Consider the following 18584-nt stretch of genomic DNA (forward strand, 5'->3'; position numbering starts at 1 on the left):
GTTATTGCCCAACTCTAACTCAGCAAATACTTGACATGTTTGATGTTTATTAAGGACTTTCTGTAAGAGCTGTGACGATGATACAGAGCAAGAGTGAGCACGAGTTTTAATTACCGTCAACAATGTCCCGTTACAAGATTTAATTAAAAAAATTCGATATACGGGGTCCACATCATCATCCCAACATTGAGCATGTGGAATTCAGCAAAAAGTTCCCAAATATTACAACAATGCCATTATATCAACATGTTTTTGTTGATAGTGGATATCAATGGGGTGTGGCTCGAATTTTCTTTTTCAAAATTACTAACGAGTATTCAACAATTAATTTAAAATAACACATAAAATTAAATTTCAAGTAATATCAATTTTTTTTTTTTTGAGAAAACGTAATATCATTTAAAAACTTTTTAGAAGGACAACTATATGATATTGAATAGATAAGTAATATATGAAATAAATAATACTCGTATTTAATAGTAATAATAATAATAATTGCCGACAATTTTGTTTGATTGGGAGAGAAGAGGGGGGTTGAGAAGAAAGTTCCATTGACATAAGAGCATCAATTTAAGCCAAAGTGCTTATAAATCATGCTTTTATATTGATAATGACATTCTTTAACACCAAACTTTATTATATGTCTAAAAATTAAAAATTAAAAAATAAACACACCAACTTTAGTCCATTCTCGTGTTTACAGCAAAATGCATACAAGATAAAACATATTATTGAAAATTACGTCCATCTCAATAAAACATTTGGTTAATCTGATCATCAGCAAAAAAAAATTGTTTATGCATAAATCTACATCAAATTACGACATTTTGAAAAGGTGAACATCAAATTAAGCTACCCCCTCATTCTATAACAAAATTTAAGATTATTAAAGTAAGGAGGTCATACAAATAACACCTAAATTAAATAATTAATAAGAATTCAACAACAATTAACTAGTAATTAGTGTACTTATTAGGGGTTTCACTGTTTCACCTTAATTTGAGGTCTCAAATATGGCTCTTATATCGTAATTTGGAGTTTAATATGGAGATTCCCTTATACTCCTTTCCATAACCTTTTTTTTTTTGGTGATTAGAGAGCCACAAGGATAGGTGATGAGAATCGATACCAGGATCTCCTGAAATCGAGAGGGAAGCTCTAACCACTTAAGTTATCCAACACTTTCTTCTTTCCATAACCTAACTGATTGTATTAATTAATTTGTAAGAGGTACCAATTTAATACATACGGAGTACAATTTTTCTACTTTAACCGGGAAAAAAAAATCACCAAATTTTATTACTCATTATAGTTTAGCCGTTAATTAAATAGCATCAAGGTATATCCTTCTCCTGCTTTCAAGGGAGGGTTAGTTGAGAAGATATTTTAAAATTGTTTGCTTAGGTCAACTAAGAAAGATTACGCCACTCCATAGTCCATATTTATTACCAAGTCAAGAATTTAACACATCAAATTAGTAATTAATCTTTGTTTTCCAAGCTTTTTCAATTTGCCTTTTAATTAATTAGACTATTGTCCCTTATGTATTGCGGAATATTTAACTTTCCGTTCTTTTTAATTGATCCATTTGTAATTTTACGCTTGTAAATACACAACATATTCAAATCAGACAGTATTGTCATATATGTTTATATCTTTTTCTAACGTAATTGTAAAAAGTATAATAGCCTAAATGGTGCAAAAATAATTCTCCAAGACCCACCAATATTGTGAATGAACCATTTTCTAAACATTTGTTGAGTCCAATTCAATCATCAGTCATGGAATCCAATCATCTAAGAATTGCTTTATTAATGGGCCTATGTTTAACCATGATCTTTCCTACATTCATCCACATGTTAATTGGATACTATGAATAAACACCTGAAAGTTCTATCCTTATCACGTACACAAACATGAAATTACGACTCAACCAATCTCCCAATGACAAACTCGATAAGTGTCCAATTCTATCCATCACACACGAGCCATTTATTTCACTGAAAGTACTTATCTTTAAGTCATACTTACTACTCGTACAATGTACAAGATAGGTAGCAAGTTTGATTTCTCTTAAATCCCATCTAAATTTCTGTCTTGTGCCTATTTCTATAGAATAAATAAAAGTATACCCGGAATATAATAATTTTTCCGTGTATGGTTGGTCATATTGTGCGTCAGGGGTTACTTATAGGGGTTTTTTGTATGGATTACCTATTAATGGGTTACTTAATTAGGGTTTACTTATTCCGGGATTACTTGTAAGGGTTACTTACTCAGTCATAAGCGCGTTTTCTCTATAATCAGAGTAACCCCTGACCGACCGAGTAACCCATGAATAAGTAACCCCTAAATTAGTAACTCTTATACTTTATCTCTGACCAAACGAGTAACCCCTGAATAAGTAAGTCATACAAGTAACCCCTGGTCAAACGAGTAACCCCTGCCACACGGTGTGCCCAGCCATATACTACCTCCGTTACAAATAATATGTAACGGAGGAAAAATGTCTAATCGTTGCAAATAATATGTAACGGAGGTAGTATAAAACATTATGCTAAATGTATGAATATTCCCTATTTTAAATTCCTTATATTTTTTAAAACTATGTGCTTTAGTGTTTTACTCGTAATAAATAAATGAAAAAAAAAAAGTATGCTAGATCATTATCATTAGTAAGACCATCGCAAAAGTCAAAATAAAACCTTAAAATTAATTAATTTTGCTAATAAATTGACATTATTATCATTAGTAAGACAGTAAGACCATCTTCTAATAAAGTTTATATTTTGTTTTTATTTAAATTTCAGAGGTAATAATTATGTTGAAAGCTTTTCTGTCCTTTTTATATTGAATTCCAATGTCCTATATATGACACTATCCTACACTATCCTAAGCAAATATCCATGTCAAGTGGGAAGGTAAAATTTGTAGAAAAAAAATTTGCCGACTTGATAATTAATAAAATAATAATAAGATTAATATTAAAATATTAAAGTTCAATTATTTGATATTGTGCGAAGAGTGTGACATTTCACAAGGAAGAGGGGGTGGCTTAATTACTATCCACATATATGTATGTTCTTGTCATAGCATTCAAATCTCAAGACAATTCAGAAGAAAATCTCACTTCTAATGAGGACGAAATCATGTACCCTACAATTATACCTACACACACACAATTTAAAAAATAATAAAATATAAATACAATAAAATAAACATCGGATCCCCCTACACAAGTTTAATTGATGAGAATATTCATGGCATTTTCAATTTTTGTGGCTCTTTCTTCAAACCTAGGCCTAGGAGAACACAACTTTTACGTAGTCTAACTAGGTTCTAGGCTCGTACGATGCAGTGTAATGATGATTTTAAGTAAAAGTTTACATTTAAAAGTGAAAAAGACACGTTAGTGTAAAAAAAAATAATAAAAAAAACGGATTGAGATTATGACAACATGAGGAATACTAAGAAAATATATTTGCTTAATTGAATAAATGTCTTGTTGCTTCGTCTAATAAGAAATCATTAACAAAGACGACAATTAATCAACTATCTGTGATTGAACCTTCAAACTATTTAGGCTAAACATTCCAATCACCTCAACAAGTCAACATAACTAAATTGATTATTAGTTGTCTAACTATATATGATTAGCCTTTCAAATTAGTATTAGAGGAAATAAACCTTGATTAGAGGTCACCATTTCAACATATTTTATGTTCATTTAAATATTTTGGGCATTTAGCATAATTATAAGTTTATAACTAAACTAATTTAAGCAATTATTTGTGATTGAACTTTCAAATTATTCCTTGAGAATAGACTAGAAAAGAAAAATGCACCTTAAATTAAATATTGAATAATTTCTACAACAAATAAGTTTATATTAGTCAAAATCAAGTGAATACAACACACTCTTAATTTAAATTAATTTCACCATGACTCTAATTTTTATAAGCTAATTAATTAGTTTATCATGTAATTACCAAAACTATGTAGAAATTTAGACAATTATTATCAGGATCATTTTGTTGCTCATTTTTGGGGTGTTAGAGAAGTAGGGTAGACACATGATAATGTAATATTAAGGAGTTCATCGAAAAAATATATATATATATATGAATCATGTGAAAGTAATCAAATTGTTGAAATGGGTCAATCAAAATTCAAAACAACGAGATACTAAAAAGATTAGAAGAAGTATATAAAGTACTTTTTATAGAATGGCATGATTATGTACGTTTAAATTGACATTTTTCTTCAATTCTTTGCTATTTTAGATGGATCTTAGGCCCTGTTCTCTTCACCTTTAAAAAATAATATTAAGTAAAAATAATTTCAGTTCACTAAAAATAAGTTCATTTCAGTAAAAGTAATATCAGTTCAGTAAAAATAATTTCAGTTAAATAAAAATAAGTTCAGTTCAGTAAAATTCAGTTTTCTTAAAGAAGAATTATAATAGAAAATCAGAAAAAATAATTTAAGTTCAGTAAAAATAATTTCAGTTCAGTAAAATTAAGTCCAGTTCAGTAAAAATAAGTTCAGTTTTATAAAAATAATTTTAATTCAGCAAAAGTAAGGTGAATCAAACACGCCTTAGTAGAAAAAAAATATACAAAGGTATAATCCAAAAGGCTTAATCAACCTGTGTCTTCTATTTCTATATATAGTAAGAAATACATTTTTTTGGAGAGAAAAATAATTATGTCATACTTTTCCCTCTGAAAAAGAGAAACTTGAAAAGAAACAAAAAAAAAAAGGTCATGTGTCCTAATTCGTACATAAAAGCCTAAATGTGAGGAGTTATGTCAAGTTTTACTCTAGAACTGATGAATTGATTTTTTGTTTCGAACTCACGATACTACAAATACAGATATAAGTTATCGGAGATTTTATATAAGTTACCAGACTTATTAGTTTTTGAAATCTTATATAGATAGACTTACAGTATAACGGATTCACCCACTACTTTGTATTCCTATGAATTGACAAATACGTATACAAAAAAAGAAGAAGATAAACATATATATTTGAAGTATAATTTATAGTCTAACACCCCGGGCCAATTTGGTTCTCTAATCTCATAATTCCATGAAGCCATGCACCCTAAGAAAGATTGTTACATACATTGGGTGTACAATCCACCTAAGGATATAGTTTTTTCATTTAAATAATAATGATTCATTTAATCATCAAATACAAAATAAATGCTAACCTTAAGTTAATTGAGTGTATATAAAAAAAATTCAGCACCCTAAAGGAGTCTAAAGCACCAATTGACAAGATGAATAAGAAAGTGGGAGCGGCCTATTTAAGATTCTTGGAATCAAAAGCTCTAAATTAATTGAACAATAGTGAGACTCAGAAGAATCATCAATCAATAGTTATTTACATAGGTAAATTTGGCTCAAAACTAATTATTACCATGTTAACTAGGAAAAAAGTATTGATCTCTGAAGGTTTTTCAAATAAAAATTGCTAGTTAAATAATAACGTATATCAACATCAATAGGAGATCCCTAAATTTAAAAATCAGGAAGCTAAGTGTACAAAACTAACTCAATTAATGAAATTATATTATCCGTATACACTATAATTTAAAGTCGCATTCTAATTAAATTATCAAATAATTATAGTTCAACTCCTGATAACAAAACCCATTATAACTTGTTTCGCTAATTTACATCACAAATGCACAAAGAAAGGGTTTATGATGTATACATATACGTGTTCATGTTACATACATACATAGACACTATAACACGGCCTCGTATTTCACTATAAAATGTCTTTGTATGGGGTGATTTTCATTAATTATCAATGAAAAATTATGTGATTGGCCAATGTCTAATATAGAAATGTCCAAAAACGAGCATGTAATATGAGTACTAGATTGAATTATTATATGTAATTAGTATTAAATTAATAACAGAATTTCTTGATCAAATGAATCAATTACTTAAGAATATGTATGTAATTGTACTTGGTGTCTGCAATAATATCATGTGACATGGGAAACCGACTTCTCAGCTAAATATAAGGGAGGATTCCCAAATATGGGAATGGGAGTGCCCCTTCTATCTTTTGTTATTTTGCCCCTAATTTATTGCACCGACGGAAAGCTACGTTGTTTCCTCTCTTTTTATAGTCCCTTACGTCAATAATACCTTGATGGTGCCTTTGCCTCCGTTCCGTTATATATGTCTGTCTCGTTTGGAATATTTCATTTAGGTTATGTTATGTTCACATTTACTGAAGTGAATTGAACTAAATAAAGCTAAAATTAATTTTTTATGAGAGAAGGAAATTAGGACCTGAACTAAAACCTGAAATGATGAATTGAAATTTTAATCACATCATGATATTCATCGTTCTATATAAGCTAAAATAAATTAATGTGAGATCTTACTAGATATGTCTTGATGTTGTTGGATAAGAAATCATCAGCAAGCATTTTACATCCTATTGCTTTAGGTCTAAAGTGTCCTTGTAGAGTATATACTTTTAATTTTACTTATTTACATAATTTGTTGTCAAAGATAGCATTGAAAAGTGTACATAGAAAGTTATGCTTTGTATTTACTTGTTTTGAGTACATAAAGAGAAAAACCCTATTAAATCGAAGTATCTCACAACTCAGTCAATCTAGCTATATAAGTCAATGTTTAAAAGTAATTGGAGAAGGTAAGAGAATTCTACTCCCAAGTAACAAATAAAATGATAAGATCAAACTTGCGACTTTAAAGTTTGAGATTTTACCATATGTCCATTTCCACTCGACTAGCTTCGTAAGTATTAAAAAAAAAAAAGTCAAATAAGACCAACATTAAGTAAAATATAAGTACGTCATGCTCGTATTTTACTAGTGCATGCATGATACATCACCTTGATATGTCGTGCTTTATGGGGATTTGTCTTAATTAATTGATAATTATTCTTGAATTAGATGTAATTAAAGTTTGTGTCAGTTAAGATGCATGTCAACTTAATTAATTAGAGTAGTTTTATCAAGTGATTGAATCATGGTAGCATGCAGTCAATTGACTTTGCGCGTTGTCATACTGCATCACTAGTTCAGAATAATATTAATGAAGTTTATATGTAAGTCAATCTTAATGACCGTTGAAATCTACTCCCAAGTAACACTGGTATAGTTCAATAGTTCTAATTTAAATATACCAGTGTTTTCTTCAAAAAAAATATACGAGTGTTCATATACAGAGTATTTTTATTTTATTTATTTATTCTTTTTTAGCATTTGGACATTTTGGATTTCCTCCGGAGGAGGGTCTCGTAATAATGTTCCATTTTAAGCTGTTTATTTAGGCTATCATAAAATAGATCGACTGTCTAAATTGTTGGTAACAAACTAACAAATTTAAACATGTTGTAAACTAATATTGTTTGTCTCTATGGTCAAACAAAATCGACCATAGCTAAGGATTGGACATTTGAAGCTTATTATTTTGCACATCTTAGGCCTTAGGGAGTTAATAGGGTGGTGGTTCAGTGGTTGATGTCTTGACGGTTATGGCATATAAAAAATAAATGGTGTTAATAAATTCAATAAGTACTTGTTTTTGTTACGAAGTAGATCAATTCACATATATCAATCTTTCATTCTTTTGTTTTTAATGACATGTTCGGAAATTTTGGTTCAAATGTCAAATTGAGCCAAATTTCAATTCACAAACAATAGATACATGAAAATGGACGCTTTACAATTTGGCTATATTCTTTTCGCTTGGTTTTATCAAATGAATTGAACTGAATTTTAAAATAATTTTTTTTAAAAAGCAAGCTTTTGCTTTGGATAGGAATGAGACGTTTAGAAGATTCTCATTGGAGCCTATGAGGTTAAAATCTATTGATAATTATTTTTTGTAAAATGTGTCAAACATAATTAAGTATATACGAAATATATAGCTATCCATCTTACTAACTTCTTCTATACAAAGTAACAAAGATTGTCTACTAGTGAAGGATATTTCTCGTACATTAGAAAATAGCAATCATACTTAATGCTAACAAAAACAGTTGCACCAATGACCAATCAACAATCGTTAATTAAGTAAACCTTGATTCAAATTAGGCTTCTTAAATTGATTGGACTCTTTGTCCTGGCATGAATAGAAGTCTATAGGTCTATACAATTGCTCGTTTGTTGATAAGGGCTTTCTAATAAGTACTTTTTAATACCTTTTTCTAATAATTAAAAATTCTTCCTACAAAATTATAATAAATTAAAATTTTCATTCGGCCTTGTAAAATTTGTTCATAGCTTGTTTAATTCCAAACTACGTACTCACTCCGTGTGGAAAATAACACTCGTGTTGGTTAAGTACATATGTTCTTAACTATGTACTCCGTATGATATTTATACTTGTAGGTCTTAATTCCACCATTATTTTCCCGTTTATGATCGAGTGTCATGAAAAAGGCAAAAAGCTTTGTTTTAATTTGTAATGAGGGGTGACCCTAAGGTAAGAACCAATATATATATATATATAACACACGTAATTTCAAAAGAGAGAAAAAATTGTGTTGATCACCCATCATATCAAAAACATTTAGTGTGCCTTGAAATTTTGTTCATTTATCTGAAAATAGTATAGTGCACCCGGGTGCACCATGCGCATGGTGCACCCGGAAAGAACATTAGGCTTATTTTAAAGAACATGAGAAAAAAAAAAAAAAAGAACATACGAGTGTTTGAAAAAGAACATGCTAGTATTTGAAAAAGAACATGCATAATAGTGTTCAACACAAGAACATGTTTGTGTTTGACAAAGAACATAGCCTCCGAAAAGAACATTAGACATATTTTAAAGAACATGGAATAGAAAGAACATGTTAGTGTTTGAAAAAGAACAAGCCATTGTTTGAAAAAGAACATGCTAGTATTTGAAAAAGAACATGCATAATAGTGTTCAACAAAAGAACATGTTTGTGTTTGACAAAGAACATGACCTCCGAAAAGAACATTAGGCATATTTTAAAGAACATGGAATAAAAAGAACATGTTAGTGTTTGAAAAAAAACAAGCTAGTGTTTGAAAAATTAACCTTGCTTGGTTATCTTCTAGTTGGCTTCATTTCATTACTATTCTTCTTTCTCCTCTAATTGTTCTTTTTTGAACAACTTGTACTTTATAGCTTTAATTTTTTATTTTTATTTTTTTAAAAATACTCCAAATTCACAAAATTAAACACTTTGACTTTAAAATTATTGACGAAAAACAATTTGCATGTACAAAATTTATACTTACATTTTACTTGAATCCACCATTTGTTTAAGTTTGAAGGTTGAATTGTTGAAATAAGTTCAATTTTTTTTCTTGGGTTTCACTTTGAAGATGAACAATTTTGCTATTTTGAAATTTTTTTGAAAAATAGAAAAAGATAGAGAGAAAAGTTATGGAGAGAGAAAATGAGTACTTTGGAAATGATTTTTACCCAAATTCATTGAAATTCTTAAATGAAAACGATGGTGTAAAGGAGAGTAAAAATTGGCAGCAAGAAAGAGAGTGATAGGAAGGGAAAGAGGAGTGAGAAATTGCAGGAGAAGAGAGTGATGGATTTGCAGTTGCAAGAAAATAAAAACATGTTCATTTTTTACCCATGTTCTTTTAAATATACTAAATGTTCTTTTGGGTGCACCAACCACAAATTATCATTTATCTAGTATTTTTTACTAAATTTAAAACAATTATTGTTAGTTATAATTGTAGAGGGGCTTGTGAAAGGACTATACGTCCCTCACCATGTTCATGCATCGATTAAACATACCACAATTTGATATCATAAGTTTAAAATCTTGAATTTGCCCGGCCATATATATTCTTATAACCTTACAGAATTAAGGTTGGAATTGAACCAACAAGTCTATCGTACCACCTCAAACTTTAGTAGTGGATCAAAAATCCTAGGGCTAGGGCAGAATTACAAGATGTGTACTTTCATTTGTGGAAGAAAATATTAAAATTAGCCGACAAATGCCAAGAAAACCTATTTATGACCCCATGAAATCGACCACATTTTGCAAATAAACATCACCAACAAATAAAAAAATTAATATAAGTTTCATTGACAAATTGGATAGAAAAATACAAAAAAACCGTCATACTCTTTCATAAATTATGTGGGGTAATCAATCACCTTATATTAAATAACGTTACTTTAGAATATAATCATATAATACAAAATCTATATTGTCTATATAGTTAAATAAATTTAATAAATATACCAAGAATTTCAACAATTTTCAGCTTGAATATGGAAATTGCCCAATAAAAACCATGATTAGAGTTGTCTGTGGAAAATAGGACGACTCACCCCTTTAATTTTCATGCACAAACTTTATCAAAATATAGATAATAATGGCATTTATGTTTATACATAGCTTTAGTTTGGACTTTGGACCATAAAATTGATAGATTTTTCAACATGTACCAAACATGGAGTATTTATTGTAGTTATCCTATATTTAGAGTTTTAGTATTACTATGTGCTCGTACTTATAATATGAAAAATTGAAAAATACTTCTCTCAACAATTGGGTAGAGGTTTTGCCGAAAATTATATTTCATGTATAAATCAGATAAACTCAAATAAGTACGTGAATTTCAAGTGAAATAGAACATACCACACCCTAATTTCTCAATAATATGAAATTTAATCATAAACAGATATGTAACAAAAAAAGGAGATATAACCTTATAAAGTAACTATGAAGTTTATTTGACTAAGATCCAAATTAGTCAAACGAGAGCTACTTATCATAAGAAGGAGTAATAACTAATAAGCATATAATTAATTAGTGTAATTAATTGTTAATTAGGTAGCTGCGTGAAGCATGTTAGTTATTCCCTCCCCTGAATCCACACTGCAAAACCTTCACTGCACCTTCCATGAAAGGAAGAGGTGACAAAAACTAACTTTATTTTATATGCCAAATCAAGCTTAATACATTAATAAACCACATGGACCGACTTTGTATTGTATTTAATCGTACTATATGTTATTTTAAATAATCTATAAGTGTGATTAATATATGATTATATATAGAGTATACATTTATTTGCATTGCTTCTCACATAAGTGTGATGCTACAAGTAGTAGATGTATGTATATACGTATTTTCTAATTAGAAGAGAATCTATTACTAGTAGTAATTATCTAATTAATTATGCATATTGTATGTATTATTCATGCACTTGGAAATAATTATCGTTAGATCTTTACCGTATATATGTCGGCAATGCATGAGAGATTCATATACTACGTAATTTTAATTTGCATACTTTAATTTGAATATTAATTACAAGTCAAATAAGCAATGGATGTCAAATTAGGACTAGTTTAATTAGTTCATTCATTTTTGTGGGGTGATATCAATGTCCCATCTATACCATTTATCCTTTGTTGCGCTTCTCTAAAAAATAATAAAGAGATTAAATATTAATGTATCAAAATGTATTGTTTCTTTTTATTTTACTTCCCAAACACTTGTTGTAAATTTGCCCCACATAACCCTTCCCAAAAATTAGCCATTGACATCATATTAGATTTGAATCACTTGATTAATTTTTAATTTTAATATAGTGAAGAAAAATCATGTATAACTACTTTTCAAAAAAAAAAAAAAAAAAAAAAAAAAAAAAAAAATCACTTATAACTTTATTTTCTACGTCGATATTTCTAGTGGCCTAACATCATATTTGTGCTACAATTTTCTCTAATGACCAGCAACAACATCTGCATCTAGCTTGAATGATGCTAAATACACCAATTTATTCGCTTTTTATTTCTTTTGTAAAGCAAGGTTCTTTGATTATTTTTTTCTTATCGAGGGAACTTTAAGCAAGGTACCTCATATTAGCTAGATTGCTAAGTATAGATAACATATACACTATAACAAAATAAGCATGACCAGATTGCTTTTATCCACTCTTTATTATATCAAATTAACTATTTTGTTTTCGTCTCTAACTACTTAATTAAATTCTCCATATAATTATAATTAAATAAGGAAGGCCCAAAACAATATTAAATCAAACAAGTCCCTATCATATATGGTTGATGTATATTGTGAATAATAAACCATTCTAGCTAAACTATATTAAGTGGTTGATATTGTGTATAATAAATCATGCTAAACTATTCTAAATTTCGACCTACTATACATAGCCAACATAACACATGTACTTAAAAGTTAAAACAGTCCAAATATTATTGTTTTGTTTATCAATTTTCTTTTCTTTATTTATTTATATATTGAGTTTGTTTTGTACCATTATGTCTTTGTGTAATCTTTTGGTGTGTATGTTATATACTTATATTATGTCGGGAGTTTTATTTTCTACGCTACTAATTTTGAGCATATTATGAATTATGATTGTGAGACTCCTTATCAACCCTAATGTCCTAATGAGAAAGCAAGAACTAAATTAAAGTGTATGCAGTTTTTTTATTTTTGTGTTTTTATAATATTTTATTTAATTTTTCATTATTAATTCAATAATGCAATATGATGATATATAAAGCCACAACGAATTTATAAATCATCTGAGCTATACACTAGTTTAATTAATTGTCATAAAATAATTACTCCGGATAACTATTAACTAGGTCGGTACATAATTTTGCCAAATGTGTAAAGACTAAATAGCCCTTCCTTTTTTTTTTTCTTGGATAGAATTTAGTGCCTACCTCTTTGGTTCTTAATTTCAACCCTTTTTTGTCCTTTTAGAACTTTATTGATTTACTGTCTAATTAATCCCTATGCCCTTTTTCTCTGTCACTGCAAGTTTTACTTTAATAATTAAGCATTCCATCAAATGATTATGGACAAAGTTATAACCCTCCAAAAGGTAATTAATAATAATTTTTGAAGGAAAAAATTTAGTTTTAAATTTCTTCATTTTATTTAATTAATCTTACTATACTATACTACAACGTACTGAAACCTAATGATTTCTACCTTACTTTATTAATTATTATACTACTTTATACATTCTCTCTCATTTTTATAGTCTTATCTTTTTCTTAAAGCTTAACTTAGTTGGGAAGCTAATTAATCATATCATAACAAAACAATAGTGCTTGTACTCTATTTATATTACGAATGTCCTAGAACTTCAATTATAACACCTTTGAAACACAATCACTTCCCCATTATAATCAAATCCATGCATAAGCATGCGTTTATATGATCTATAAAATCAAAGCATAATTGTGGTCAAAAATATTATTATTTCGTACAATTTTTCAAAATAATAGGTCTATTAATCAAAGACGTAGCATATAAGATTTTACCAACCTCTGTATGGAACTTTATGTTTTACGAGTTGTTGAAGCATATGGATTTGCATGAGAATTTGGTATTTGATAGAAAGGGATAAAGGAGGAAAATTTTTGTGAAGAATGAGAATAATCACTTTTAGTTTATATACTTGACTTCATTATATAATTGGATTAACACTTTGATTGATTGATTAATTTAAGTGTCTCATATTAAATAAATGTTGAAAGAATTTAAACACTTTATAAATTAAGGGCTATTCCTTCTATTGTTGTCTCATTAGACTTGTGAAGTGAACTATTTCTCAGTAACAGGTGAGGTTAAGCCCCATATTTAAATATACTGGTTAAAATTAAATGAGTTTATATAATGGGGATTGTGAAAATGCACATTAAGGGGTTGTTCTAATTTATTAAAAACAACTGAACTGAACTGTTTATGTTAGAAGAAAATTAGGAACTGAACTGAGCTTATTGAAGCTGAACTTAACTGAACTAAAATTAAGCCGAAGAGAACAAGCCCTAAGTCACTAACACTATGAAACATTATGTGTGACTGGATTAAAAAGGGGGCGATCCATAATAAAAACGAGTAACAAACATAATGTATGTAATGTAGGAATTAGTACTTCAGAGTATATGTTTTCACATTCATTTTCTTTCTGTATCTTATTGTAATTATTTTGTGAAATTTTTGGCATAACATAATTATCACTTAGGCATTGCAATTTATAATCAGTTAAAAAATTAATAATATGGATTATATGATGTAATACTCCGTATAATTTAATATAATTAATAGAGTAATAGGGGGGACAAAATGTAGTTGGAAAATAGGAGTGTGAAAGAAGAGGAAAAATTTCAATGAAAACACGTGTTGTTCACATGGTCAGAAGATTTTGTAACACGGCTTCATATAGCTGGCAATGGTGCCTTAGCCACTAGCACGATGCAAATTAAAGGTAATTAAGATCATTTGGCATGTAAATATGAGATTATTGTACTAAGAAATAAAATTTTCAATTATATACTATGATCTAAAATAGGTAACAGATTATCTATTACAGTACCTTTTTATTTTAGGGGAACAAAATTTCTACTGTACTAAATATTACTCGCGTTGTAAGTACTTTATAGGATTTAAGATTAAATATTTATCATTTACTGAAATGTTTACACGCATTTGATGTTATTGTATGATCGGATCGCCTAAGCTATAAGCTACCTTGTAATTAATAAGCAATAACGTACGTCTAGATCAGTTGGACATATTTATCTTTAATTTGAGTACATCCGAGTGTATAATTGTATGATCTGATCGCCTAACCTACCTTGTAATTACATTCACGCCTAAAATGATACTCTTTTGGTTATTTAGTTGGTGAGATGCATGCTAACAATGTTAAAGCTAAGTATATTGTCATCATCATTTTTTTTAAAAAATTTGAATAAGCCATAAGAACAATATAAGATACTTTGTATAAATGAGAGTGAGTTGCGCGATTGAGTCGGTGCCTCAGCGATCTACTTAGTACTTATTATTAATCACTAGACCAAAACCTTACTGATAAGTCATCTTACTAAGTTTCTAGTGGTAGAAGTTTTGATTTAAAGAGGAGCAAGGCTACAAGGGTGACAAATTTGGATTGGATTTTACTTGGCTTATAGATTGCCTATATATATGCTATAAGCCTATAAATGATTGTGGACCATTTCCTTTAAATTTTTTGTTGGTGAAAAAGTAGTGGGATACGAGTGAAATAAGTGTGGAATAACACACATTAAAAAAAACAAATTTATAAACAAAATATACAGTAGATATTTACAAAATTAGAGATATTAATTACAATTCTCTATTATATACTTTATTATTATGATATGTTATTTAATTAAGTACATAAATCACTTTTTTACCAAAAAAAAAAAGTACTCTTACCCAAGTCACTAAATATTTATTTATGTACTTTGTAAAAATTATATGGATATATGTACTAGCATTATCAATAGTAGTAAGCTAGTAATTTGATTAAAAAATTAATACATTAGTAATAAAATTGGTCACTTCATTTTAGATATTTAAAAATGGTTATACTTTAATTTGTATATATTTTCTTTCAACATTCGTATAGAGTAAAATATAAGAGTAAAAGATACTTATAGAATACTTACGTACTCTACAGTAATTAGTGAGCAAATATTTTCTACAATAAAATAATATAACTAGGTTTTTATAGGAAATTAACAATTTAACCTAGATAATAGTTAGTTAAGTGTTACACTCCTTCATTTACTCCTCAAATCAACAAACTACTTAAAATCAATCAATCGATCTTCAAGACTCTTATTAACATATGCTATAATTTCTATACCTATCTTAACAATTTTTATTTTTAATAAAAGCCATTTTAATTAATTATTAAAAGCATAAAAGCACACACCATAGTTTGCATTTAGTGGTCTCCACCCAACCCAACCCCCTCATTTCTCTCTCCTCTTTTTTTATTTTTTTAAATATTAATATTAATTACATTTATTTTTAAAAATTAATTTTCTCTCTCTTCCCTTCTCTCCTTTATATTTCTCATCCATTCTTCTCATTCATTCTTCAGGGCTCAATGATTCTCCATTCCCTCATCAAATACTGAGCCCTTTATTTAAACTTTTTATTTTTTTTCCTATAAAACCAAAAATAAAAATTGATCATTTTTATTTTCTCACATCTCAAAAATCATTTACGAAGTAACAAATTAAACATTATCTTCCAACACATAATAGTACAATATGGCGTTTTCTCCAGACCTCAGCAAGAGCACAAAGCTAGAAAGGTACAACAGCTACCTACGGCGCGTGAACAACACTAAGCTATTAGCCGCCTCGTCGAAGCTCCTATTCCGAGTAACCCTCCTTGTGGCGCTCCTCCTCGTATTCTTCTTTACTCTCAACTACCCAATCGGCGGTGGTGACTCGCAGAATGCGTCAATCCACACGACGAGCCGATTCTTCTCGTCGGGTTTCTACGGGACTGGCGCAGCCTGGGAGAAACAGGTGCGCCAGTCCTCAACCCCGCGGCGCCCTAACGGATTTTCAATACTCGTTACGGGCGCAGCGGGTTTTGTCGGCACCCATTGCTCCCTCGCTCTCAGAAAAAGGGGCGACGGAGTATTGGGACTCGACAATTTTAACAGCTACTATGACCCATCACTTAAACGGGCAAGACAGAAGTTATTGTCAAGGTAATAATACATCCATTCATTTCACACCCAACTTTACAACATGTCAACATGTTTTTTTATTTTTTTGCACTTTATTCTAGTAGCATAATATATTTGATACTCTTTACTTGATATTTTATTCCACTCCCTCCATCCCTAAATTACATTCCTTTTTCTCTCTATTATGTAAGTATTCCCTCCGTCCTTAAGAAATAAATGCTAGAAAGAGGAATTTAATTTAGGGACGGAGGATTATTTTTTTTTTTCTTTGCCTACAATTAATAGGAATTTGATTGATTAATTGATTTACAAAAGATAATTACTCGTCTCTAAATATTGTTCCTACTTTGATGGTGATCGGTAAAAAAGTCAAAAGTAGAATCTATCTTCATTTTTGAATGGTAATTATAATGAATCTATCTTCATTTTTGAATGGTAATTATAACGTGAATAACAAAGATCTATAAGAACTTCATTAGAGACAATTGATTAAGGATTATAATTAATTATATTGATAGTATTATAATTGTAACTTGTTTAAATCTTATTAGACAAAATGATTACTGATTTTTACTTGTACTCCAATATAATTTTTTATTCAGATTAAACAATTCACCCATGTAATCCAAATTCTAAGCATTAAGAAAGATATATGCTGTAAATGATTTGTTATTAGTACTATATATTTATTGTGATGGACCAATTATATTATTTCCTAATTAATTTTATATTATTTTATATAGGAACCAAATCTTTATAGTGGAAGCAGATCTAAATGACACCCCAATGTTGAACAAGTTGTTTGATATAGTCCCATTTACCCATGTGCTACATCTTGCGGCTCAAGCCGGGGTGCGTTACGCTATGAAGAACCCTCAATCTTATGTACAATCCAACATTGCTGGCTTCATCAACCTCTTAGAAGTGGCTAAGGCCGCGGTCCCACAACCCGCGATTGTTTGGGCCTCCTCGAGTTCTGTTTATGGACTTAATAAGGATAATCCGTTCTCGGAAATGGACCGGACCGACCAACCGGCTAGCCTCTATGCTGCTACTAAAAAGGCTGGGGAGGAGATAGCCCATACTTATAACCACATTTATGGGCTTTCTCTTACTGGGCTTAGGTTTTTTACTGTTTATGGGCCGTGGGGCCGACCGGATATGGCCTACTTTTTTTTCACCAAGGACATTTTGCAAGGGAAGCCCATTAATATTTACAAGACCCATGATGGGACCGAGGTGGCACGTGACTTCACGTATGTCGATGACATCGTGAAGGGTTGTGTCGGGGCGCTAGACACGGCGGAGAAGAGTACCGGGAGTGGTGGCAAGAAGCGAGGGCCGGCTCAATTGAGGGTGTACAATTTGGGTAATACTAGCCCTGTTGGGGTTGGGAGACTAGTTTCTATCTTGGAAGGGTTATTGAATGTGAAGGCTAAAAAACATGTGATCACAATGCCAAGGAATGGAGATGTGCCCTTCACACATGCTAATGTTACCTTGGCACGTAAAGATTTCGCGTACAAGCCCACCACGGACTTGGCTACCGGTCTTAGGAAGTTTGTAAAGTGGTACGTTAGTTATTATGGTGTTCAACCGAAGGTAAAAAAAGATACTCCCTCTGAAGCCGAGTAATCAATCTAAGACGTTCATCATGGTTATATGGTTATTATACGCCCGAATAGTTCATAACAAAGAACATGGGCACCTCTCTTTTTAATTCATTTAGATTTTTTATTTAATTGCTTAAGGGGATGGATGATGTTGTACTATAGATATAGAAACTTTTAAGTGTTCATATTATATAAGATTATTACTATTATTATTATAGGAAAAAGGGAAGGAGGGAGATTGATAAGTGTAGATCATGGAGAGGTAATAATGAAATTTGGATCCAACCAAAAAAAAAAAAAAAAAGAAAGAAAGAAAAATATTGTAAAGCCTAGATGATCTTGTTGGGGAATGATCTACTTCAAAAGTGGAGTAGATGATAAACCAAAAATAGTTGATTGTATGTCAAAGTCAATTTGGAATTATAAGAGAAATGAAAGAACAACTATGACATCAA

At 29.8% G+C, this 18584-nt stretch overlaps 1 protein-coding gene across 1 annotated transcript; it reads left to right on the top strand.

Annotated features, from left to right (window-relative positions):
* The first annotated feature begins 15893 nt into the window (after window positions 1–15893).
* On the top strand, window positions 15894–18584 carry LOC145632440 (UDP-glucuronate 4-epimerase 6-like). The gene is made up of 2 exons (XM_081684816.1): window positions 15894–16537; window positions 17260–18584. Exons 1-2 carry the CDS (start codon window positions 16086–16088, stop codon window positions 18149–18151), a joined length of 1344 nt encoding a protein of 447 aa, XP_081540942.1. The 5' UTR covers window positions 15894–16085; the 3' UTR covers window positions 18152–18584.

The sequence above is a fragment of the Chenopodium album genome, chromosome 5 (assembly GCF_948465745.1).
Source record: "Chenopodium album chromosome 5, dcCheAlbu1.1, whole genome shotgun sequence".
Lineage (NCBI taxonomy): Eukaryota > Viridiplantae > Streptophyta > Magnoliopsida > Caryophyllales > Amaranthaceae > Chenopodium > Chenopodium album.

Excerpts from the sequence above, each read along its gene's own strand:
- LOC145632440 (XM_081684816.1), top strand. The coding sequence starts at position 16,086 with ATGGCGTTTTCTCCAGACCTCAGCAAGAGCACAAAGCTAGAAAGGTAC. Across the intron at positions 16,538-17,259 it reads AGACAGAAGTTATTGTCAAG|GAACCAAATCTTTATAGTGG; the intron begins GTAATAATACAT and ends TATTTTATATAG.